Source organism: Arachis hypogaea, chromosome 11, assembly GCF_003086295.3.
Source record: "Arachis hypogaea cultivar Tifrunner chromosome 11, arahy.Tifrunner.gnm2.J5K5, whole genome shotgun sequence".
In the NCBI taxonomy this organism is placed as follows: domain Eukaryota; kingdom Viridiplantae; phylum Streptophyta; class Magnoliopsida; order Fabales; family Fabaceae; genus Arachis; species Arachis hypogaea.
In genome coordinates, this window is record NC_092046.1 from 52,369,549 (window position 1) to 52,379,632 (window position 10,084).

The 10,084-nt window shown below is 38.5% G+C and overlaps 1 protein-coding gene across 1 annotated transcript; it reads left to right on the top strand.

Annotated features, from left to right (window-relative positions):
- The first annotated feature begins 4,958 nt into the window (after positions 1-4,958).
- LOC112720982 (uncharacterized) lies at positions 4,959-9,411 on the top strand. Its single transcript, XM_025772075.2, has 12 exons — positions 4,959-5,468; positions 5,558-5,636; positions 5,724-5,799; positions 5,896-5,979; positions 6,304-6,408; positions 6,913-6,993; positions 7,081-7,145; positions 7,766-7,835; positions 7,907-7,984; positions 8,222-8,319; positions 8,428-8,563; positions 8,889-9,411. Exons 1-12 carry the CDS (start codon positions 5,288-5,290, stop codon positions 9,033-9,035), a joined length of 1,200 nt encoding a protein of 399 aa, XP_025627860.1. The 5' UTR covers positions 4,959-5,287; the 3' UTR covers positions 9,036-9,411.
- The last annotated feature ends 673 nt before the right edge of the window (positions 9,412-10,084 follow it).

Sequence of the window (10,084 nt, forward strand, 5' to 3'; positions counted from 1 at the left end):
AATTACAAAACCTAGAAACAAAATAAGAGAAATTACAACAAGAGAATAGGGATAGAGAGAAGAACCAAAGTGTAGCAATCATCAATTGAAGGTAGAAGTAGAAGGAGACTTGAATTAAACCTAGAACTATAAGATCCTAATCTAACCCTAATTCCTAAGCCTAATTCTAGAGAGAAGGGAGAGCTTCTCTCTCTAACTCTAACTACTTCTAAAACTAAACTATGACTAATGATTAAAAGTATATCCATTCCTCTTCAATCCTTGGCTTAAATAGCATCAGAAATGAGTTGGATTGGGCCTACAAGGCTTCTAAAATCGCTGGCCACGTGTTGCATTAAGTGAGTCATGTGCCACCAACGGCGCGCCCGCGTACCGTGCGCGTGCGCGCCCCTATGCGCGATGCAACTATGGCAAATCTTATATCGTTTCGAAGCCGCGGATGTTAGCTTTCCAACCCAACTGGAACTGCATCATTTGGACCTCTGTAGCTCAAGTTATGATCAATTAAGTGCGAAGAGGTCAGGCTTGACAACTTTTTGGTTCCATCGTTTCTTCATGAGTTCTCAAACTTTACATGCTTTTTCTTCATTCCCTTAATCCAATCTTTGCCTCATAAATCTGAAATCACTTAACAAACATATCAAGGCGTCTAATAGAATCAAGGTGAATTAAATTTAGCTACTTTAAGTCCTAAAAAGCATGTTTTCACTCTTAAGCACAATTAAGGGAGAAGTTATAAAACCATGCTATTTCATTGAATAAATGTGGGTAAAAGTTGATAAAATCCCCAAAAATCAATACAAGATAAACCCTCAAATTGGGGTTTGTCAGGAAGCCATGCGTGTTTGGAGAAGAAGGCAGTAGGAAAGCAGAGATTCAGACGATAGAGCATCTCCGGAACCTCAACCTGTTCCTCATTACTGAATCACAAGTACCTTTTAATTCATGTTATTTACTTTTCATAACAAATCATTTTTATCATTAATCTTCTGACTAAGATTTACAAGATAACCATAGCTTGCTTCAAGCCGGCAATCTCCGTGGGATCATGGTGTGCGGAGTTGCAAAGGTGTGATTTTTATCATAGCTTGATTTTTTATCATACGACCCAGTGCACTTGCTGGTTAGTTGTGCGGAGTTGCAAAGGTGTGATTGTAATTTTGTGCACCACGCGTCACCCAAATCTGGCTGCAGATTTTGAACTGAAGATTGCACTAATCAACTTACTGCCCAAGTTTCATAGCTTACCTGCTCAAGAGCCTATCAAGCACCTCAGGGATTTTCAGACAGCCTGCTCAACTACTAGGCATCATGGTGCAGAAGAAACTACTATTTGGCTGTATGCCTTCCTATTTTCTCTTGAGGGAAAGGCAAGGGAATGGTTCTACACTCAACCTGAAGCAGTCGTTACCAATTGGGATCTTCTCAGGAGGGAGTTCCTAAAAAAATACTTTCCAGCTGAAGTCACAGATAGACTAAGGAAGGAGATTTCCTGCATTATCCAAGGCGAGTCAGAGACCCTTTATGAATACTGGGAACACTTCAGGAATCTCCTGAACTCATGTCTTCACCGCAAGATTGACCAGATGGTATTGATCAGCTACTTCACACAAGACATGAAGCCTTAGGATAAAACTACATTAGATGCTGCAAAATGGCTCTCTGAAGAAGTACAAGACGGCGACAGAAGTATGGCAGCTGATCGGCGATATAGCTGAATCTACCCGGAATGCTAGGCATAGGACCAACCATCCCAAGGCTGTTGCGAGGGTTTCCTTTAGTAGTGAGATTGCTGCTCTCACACAGACTCTGGGAGAGATGACCAACATACTGAAGCAGCTACAGCTGAATCAACAACATCCTCAGCCTCCCCCACCATAACAGAGTCAACAGTTAGTTCATCAAAGAGTGTGCGGAATATGTGCCTGTTATACTCATTACACTGATGAATGTCCACAGCTCCAGCAAGAAGACAACACCTTGGCAGATACTCATAATTTCTATGACCGCCCGAACCAAGGATACTATCTACAAGGCGGCAATTATAACCAAGGTGGGAACTATAACCAAGGCTAGCAAGACAATTCCAACCAAGGGTGGAGGGATAACTATAACAGAGGAGGCTGAGACAACCAGGGAAATCAGAGGTGGAATAATAACTACAATCAGAATAACCGATATCAGCAGAACCCTCCCTATCAACAACAGAACCAAAACCAGCCTTACAGAGCACCTCACCTCAGGCAGTCCCAAGCACCTCAGAACAACCAACAGTAGACTCCTCAGATTACTTACCCCTCGTCCTCTTCTAATGATGAGATGCTTCGTTCTCATGCGCAAGGACAGCAAGACATTCAGAATACACTTAGCTCTACCATAAACGGTCTGAATGCCACTTTACAAGCTCTTGTCTCCCGGATGGATTCATTATCTACCCCCAACAATCAGCTTTCAAGCTCCAGTACAATTCCTTCTCAACCTTTACCCAACCCCAAAGGTGAAATTAATGCCATCACTTTGAGGTCCGGAACCACACTACAAGAGAGAAATCATGAAGAGCTAAGCTCAAAGGAGAACATTCAAGTTGAAGATATTGTTGAAGTGGAGGATGCTGAAGAGGAGGATGAAGTACAAAACATGGTTGAAGAAGAAGCAGCTCAACCAGAGATTAGCGCACCAAGGGAAGCTGAAGCTACAAAAGACGCCATCCCTATCCCCTTTTTGCACCTTGCTAGGAAGTCTAGAAAGCAGATGGAGCTCGACCCAAAGATGGTGGAGGTCTTCAAAAAGGTTGAGGTAACCATTCCCCTTTTTGAGGTTATTAGCTAGGTACCTAAATATGCGAAATTTTTAAAGGATTTATGCATGCATAAAGATAGAATACAAGATTTAGAAACCATTCCCTTAGGTAGCTCAATATCTGCTTTAATGGGTGCCATACCAGAAAAATGTGGGGATCCGGGTCCATGAATGGTTAGTTGTGCCATTGAGGGTGTAACATTTTTTGACTGCATGTGTGATTTAGGAGCGTGTGTTAATATTATGCCATTGTCTATATATGATGCTTTGAGGCTCCCTCCCTTAAAAAGGTCGGCAGCTTGTTTTATTTTGGCAGATAAAAGCATAGTCACAGTGGTTGGAATTGCTAAGGACGTGCTGGTGAGCATTAAGGGGCTCACATTTCCTATTGACTTCTATATTTTGGAGATGCCCCATAATGACTCAGGAAGACCATCATCCATCCTGCTTGGAAGGCCATTCCTGAAGACTTCAAAGTTCAAATTAGATGCCTTCTCAGGAATTTACTCCTTTGAGATAGATGGCAGAGCAGTCAGTTTCAACTTGGATGAAGTCATGAAGCATCCCCCAGAAGATCATTCCATCTTCCAGTGCGACATCATTAATGAGACTGTGGCTGCAGTTCACCAAGAAGAAATAGAAGAGATGCACATGGAGCACGGTCCAAGTGTGGGGAAACCCTCTGAACACAATGAAGACACTTCGCCATCATCACTAGCTCCAGATGATCCAGTGCCTAACCATGAGCAAAAAATGGAGTTGAAGCCCCTTCCACCCCACCTCAAGTATGCTTACCTTGAGGATAATCAGAAGCTCCCAGTTATCATTGCAAGGGAACTCACTTCTCAATAGGAGGAGCAGTTGCTTAGTGTGCTGAGAAGACATAAGAAAGCAATTGGGTGGAGCTTGGCGGATATTGTAGGCATCAGCCCTCAAGTTTGTGAGCACAAGATATTTTTTAAAGAGGGAACAAGGCCTGTCCGTCAACCTCAAAGGAGACTGAATCCCACCATCTTAGAAGTTGTTAAGAAGGAAGTGACTAGACTGCTTGAAGTTGATATCATTTATCCAATCTCAGATAGGGAATGGGTCAGCCCAGTACAAGTGGTGCCCAAGAAGTCTGGAGTCACAACAGTGAAGAATGAGCATGGAGAGCTCATAACAACTAGAGTGCAGAATTCATGGAGAGTCTGCATTGACTACAGGCGTCTCAACCAGGCCACCCGCTAGGATCACTATCTCTTGCCATTCATCGATCAGATGGTTGATTGCCTGTTAGGTAAATCACACTACTGCTTTTTAGATGGTTATACAGGCTATTTTCAAATTCATATAGCTCTTGAAGATCAGGAAAAGACTACTTTTACATGTCCCTTTGGAACGTATGCATACAAGAGGATGCCTTTTGGCTTATGTAATGCATCGGCTACTTTCCAAAGGTGCATGATGAGTATCTTCTCAGATCTTATTGAGAGCTGTATGGAAGTTTTCATGGATGACTTTAGCGTTTATGGTGATTCATTTAACCTTTGCTTGGATAGTTTAGCTAGAGTATTAGACAGGTGTGTTAGTTCAAACATTGTTTTAAAGTTTAAAAAATATCACTTTATGGTTAAACAAGGTATTGTACTAGGACACGTTGTTTCTAATACTGGTATTTCTGTAGATCCAGCAAAGGTAAATGTTATTTCTAGTTTACCTTACCCCTCTTCCGTGAGGAAAGTCCATTCGTTCCTTGGTCATGCAGGTTTCTACCGGAAATTTATAAAGGACTTCAGTAAGGTAGCATTGCCTTTATCCAGACTACTGTAGAAAGATGTTGAGTTCGAGTTGAGTGAGGACTGCATGAATACATTTGATAAGTTGAAGATCACCTTAACTGCATGAATATATTGATTTCTAATACTTGTATTGTTGTATAAATATATTTATTTTTATTGAATTAAATTAAATTATTAATTTAAATTATAATCATCTAAATTTTAAATTAAATATTTTTATAATTTTAAAAGTTAAAATTATTTGAATTAAATTGAATGAAATAAAAAAATAAAAATCAAACAAACATAACATTAATTCAATTATACACACAATTTGATAACTGAAATGCCAATTAAAATTTTGTGTATATCTCGAGTACTGAAATCTTTATTAATTTTGCACATATCTAGCATACTCAATACCCCTAATTAGCTTTTGTGATACAGATTGAAATTTGAGTATCCAAAATCTAATATGAGACATTATACGTAATTAAGCTATATGCTATATTTTATGTATTTTTGTAAATTTTATATTTATTTAATTTAAATTAAAAACAAAAATCGATGGGTAGTATTCTGTGAATTAAAATATGCCTTTGGATCTGGCCTATTCCTAAGTGCATAGTCTTGAATTGTTAGAAGTTCAGTGAAGAGTGTGTGTGGGAGAGAGTCAGACAGACAGGGAGTGAGTGAGTAGAGTTTTCCGAAAATCGAGAAAGACAGAAATGAGGACGGTAACATTGCAATCTCCGCCATACGCGGCTCTCTCAATTCCCCCAGCACCTTCTTCTTCTTCCTTCTCCTTCCGTAATTCCACTCTTTTCTTCAACACTTGCCTCCCTCAGTTTCGCGCTTCATCTTCAGCTTCAACTCGCTTCGCTCTCGATGCTTCATCTATCCAAACCGGTACAACTTGCTCTTCTAATTGATACCTTTTCGTGTGTGTATATATATAGATGCATTTCATTCTTACCATCATTGCTTGGCTTCTTCAGCTTCCACCACTGAATTGGACGCGGTTTCAGCCTTTAGCGAGATCGTTCCCGACACCGTCATCTTCGATGACTTCGAAAAGTAACACCGTTCACTTCTCTATTCATTCTTCTTCCTTCAATTTTTGAATCAAAATTGCGATCTTTTATTTTCTTTTTCTCTGTTTAGGTTTCCTCCAACAGCAGCTACCGTTAGTTCCTCGCTTCTCTTGGGAATATGTGGTCTTCCAGATACTATTTTCAGGGTTAGCTCTTTCTTCTACGAATAAAAAATTGACAACTGAATTTTTCTCTCTTTTGATATTTGAGTGACTTAGGTTACATTATTTTTACTTTGGTAGAATGCTGTGGACATGGCTTTGGCTGATTCCGAGTGTTATGGGCTTGAAAACACTGAAGCTAGATTGTCTTGTTTCTCCAGCAAGGTAATCTCGTATTGGACAATTCTACGATGAAGAGGTTTTTGTCCGGAGAGAACGAAGATGAGTGTAGAGTCTACTTTAAAAAAAATTATAAAATTAAAAACACATTATCCTAAATAAATACTTAACTATCTATCAAAGAGATTCTTCATCTCTTCATCATTTTTTCTCATCACTATATCATGCACCTTTCTTATTTGGTTTCTCACTCTAACTTCATTACTTGCTGATTATGTATATTATTGTCTTTATCAATAGTATTGACTTGAATGTTGATTTTCTAGTCAAACATTGTTTAAGTGGTGGGTTTGGTGTTTGGAATTGTAGGCTTTGGTGAATGTCGGAGGTGACATGGCGAAGTTGGTCCCTGGTCGTGTTTCGACCGAAGTGGATGCACGGCTTGCTTATGACACACATGCCATTATTAGAAAGGTATTGCTCCCTTCTTTTTATCAGCCACCATCTTCAGAGTGAGAAACTTAAATTTGATAACGAAAAGCATTACAATCTATTGGTATGCGTGTGCCTTCAACATAAGATTATCATGTTGAAGGAATTTACAGATTTAATTCAATGCCTTCTTTGCGGGAGGTGCCAAATCCAGAGTCTTCTGATTCTGAAGACTTAAAGAGTTATGATATTCATTTTCATTGTTGTCTACCCCAGCCTTGAGCAAATGCAATAGTACCTTCTAATTTTAAGTTCACTATTCTGATGTAAGCGATGCCCAGATTGAAGAAACTAGGGCCTTTGTGGATGTGTGCGTAAACATGTTAGACAATTTTAAGTGTTTCTGACATTGAGTGGCTATTAATCGGTTTAGATAATATAAATAACCTTTACATCTGTATCTCCTTAATGCTAATGCAAATTACATGGTAAGAAAACACCCATCCTTTGTGAAATTCGATGTTAACCTATTGTCAAATGTTACAGGTGCATGACCTGTTGAAGTTGTACAATGATATTAGTATCCCTCCTCAGCGTCTTCTGTTTAAAATTCCTTCAACTTGGCAGGTGAGTTATCAGGCCAAATGGAACTGCTGAGCTTAGAAAGACAGATGCTTCACCTAATTTGCTAATTGATTATTTTCCTTTGTGTAGGGAATAGAGGCTGCAAGATTGTTGGAGTCCGAGGGCATACAAACCCACTTGACTTTTGTTTACAGGTATTTGTTTGGGGTGATATTCTTATTGAATGCTCTGAGTTTTGAGGTTCATATGTGAAGGATGTCATTTGATTAAACATCCCAAAGGCACATGTCTGTTATTTATATTCCTTAGGTTAGGTGTGCAATGCATTAAGGATGAAGAGGGTCAAGTTTTGTTCATAGAGCGAGACATCAAAGATAGATGGAAGAGTTTTTACGAGTTATTTAGTGAAGAACATGGGACCGTTAGGTTAACTACCGTGGCAAATGACAAAAAAGATACCTTCTATAGTACAATTTTGAGATAATAGAAGTCTGCAGAATTTCAAATGACCAGGCTTATGGGCCATATTGTAAAGTTGTGAAAGAGGATAATTGAGAGATATTGGAAGGACCAGAGAGGTTTACATGTGGTTTTCATTATTTTGGAGAAGGGTATGGAAAGGTTTCTAGAGAAGCCCTATGGAACATTCTAGAGAAGAAAAGCATTTAGATTGCTTATATTCTAGCAATCAAAGATATATCTCCTGGGTTAGACTAGTAGTTCTTTTCTTTTTTCTTCTTTCCAAGGATAAAATTTTGATATAAGGAATTTGTTCACTGTTATCCATTCCTATTCATTCTATATTATTCTTCAGCTTTGCTCAAGCCGCTGCTGCTGCTCAAGCTGGTGCTTCTGTGATTCAAATTTTTGTTGGCCGCTTAAGGGTAATCTCATACCTTTTTTCGGGAAAGTATTACTGGATGACATTAGGGTATCTTAGGTATAAATTTTTCAGGACTGGGCGCGCAATCATTTGGATGACCCAGAGATAGAATCAGCTCAGCTGAAAGGAGAGGATCCTGGGTTGGCATTGGTCTGTCATTCAACCTTGCTATAATGTTTCTTCGTCTTGCTCTGTGCTTAGAAATTTTTTGTAAATAAAATAAGAAAGCTCTTCTTGAACTAAGTCTGCATTCTGCAACGTTGGTATGACTTGTGGAAATAAAAACAACTGGTGCCTTGGTTTACCCAATAATCTGAATCTAGGCTGAAATAGCTATAATGAACATCTGACAAGTCCCATACCTGAAAGAATTTTTATTAATTTCAGGTGACAAAAGCTTACAATTATATTCACAAGTATGGGCATAAGTCAAAGTTGATGGCAGCTGCAGTTCGCAACAAGCAGGATCTATTTAGTCTTCTGGGGTATTTAAAAACTTAACAACATTCGTATTTCCAATTTAAGATCTGATTTTAGCTTTCTTTGTTTGATATTCTATGAACTTTTTTTGCTTTGTATTGCTTCTTGTGTAGGGTTGACTATATCATAGCTCCATTGAAGATCTTGCAGTCTCTCAAAGAATCTATTGCTTCTCCTGATGAGAAGTACTCTTTTGTTAGGAAGTTATCGCCTCAGTCTGCTGCCAGCTATGTGTTTAGAGATGAAGAGGTATGGATCAAGTCTCTAGCATAATTGTTTAAGATCAAATTACAAGACTGCGTTTGTATCAACAGATCTCGACCTCACAATTACTTGACAGTGTCAAACTGTCAATGCCAATTAGCCCCTTTGCAAATATTATAGGAAAATCAAACAGATTAGGTGAAAGAACAACTTCAAACTACTTGTTGCATGTTATGCTGATTTACCTTCCTCTTTGCTACCTCAATCAATATTGCTCTTGGTCAAGCATCTGCCACATTTGCCAAATGATTGGTTGTTTGTAATTACTGATTAGTTTGCTGCTGCTGCTTCTTCATTTTAATCTTTCCAGCTTGTTAAATGGGACCAAGCTAGCCTTGCAGCAGCCATGGGGCCAGCAGCTGTGCAGCTTCTGGCTACTGGACTAGATGGTCATGCCGATCAGGCAAAGCGAGTTGAAGAGTTATTGGGGAAAATTTGGCCACCCCCAAATGTATGAATTCAGTTTTTCTTTTGTCTCTCAATAGATCTTTTGCTTCAAGGAATAACAGAAGGTGCTACACCTGAAGGGAAATCCTCCGTTTGTTGTGTTTCTTTAGTTTCCCCTAACCTTGAAATCTTGGAGAGTCCGGTCTTGCAGCTGTACATTTTCTTCTGAGTATTTCCCCTGGTTTTTTCATCCTTCTTACCCGTATAGTTCTACTGGTTAAAATCTGGTTATGTGGCATGTTCTTCGATCTTCAAGCATTTCTGCTTGTTTGTGAAATGAAAACATCATGGTATCTTTAGAATATAACAATTCCATTTGACCCTAGTTTACAGTTTACAAATGTGGTTATGTTGTTATCTTAATAATCCATTGGAGTTGCAGTTGATATCTGGTTCATTATTCAAATTAGTCGAGAGAGAAAATTGAATAAGGTGCGATTGAACGCACAACTTAATAATTTTTGCATGTCTCGTTTAAGTATGCTTAAAACTTGTGTTAATGGGTAATATGATACTGAATATACTGGGAGTAGGGTGCACAATCTTCTAACACAGTTGCGAAGCCAGGTTCCATGTAGGATTGAAGAAAGTTTCTAACCTCATCTCCATTGGGAAAAGCTCATTACAACCAATGTTAGGGTTGCTCCGTTGCAATTCGAATTTCGAACCGAGACTAGACCCAATTATCATAATAATGATATATAATCCACATCAGTATATCACATGAACACTATGCATGATTTCAACATTTTCTACTAATAAATATGGCGAAAAATTGATCAAAAGACCAAATTAAAACTGAGAGAAATGATATTACTCTTATTTTTTATAACGCCACTTTAAACATGATCACATATGATGTTGTTTTATATTGTATGTTTGTATGGATTTATGAAAAAAGATTGACATTATCAAAATAAGAGTGATAATATAAATTCCCTAAATGCGTAATATAAAGAATCAAGCTAAAACAAGTCATTATTTATCAAAAAGTATATGTGCCCTGGTACTAGGGTTTTTTTAGTGCTCTACTAGAATTTTAGGAGGAATTCTAATTGT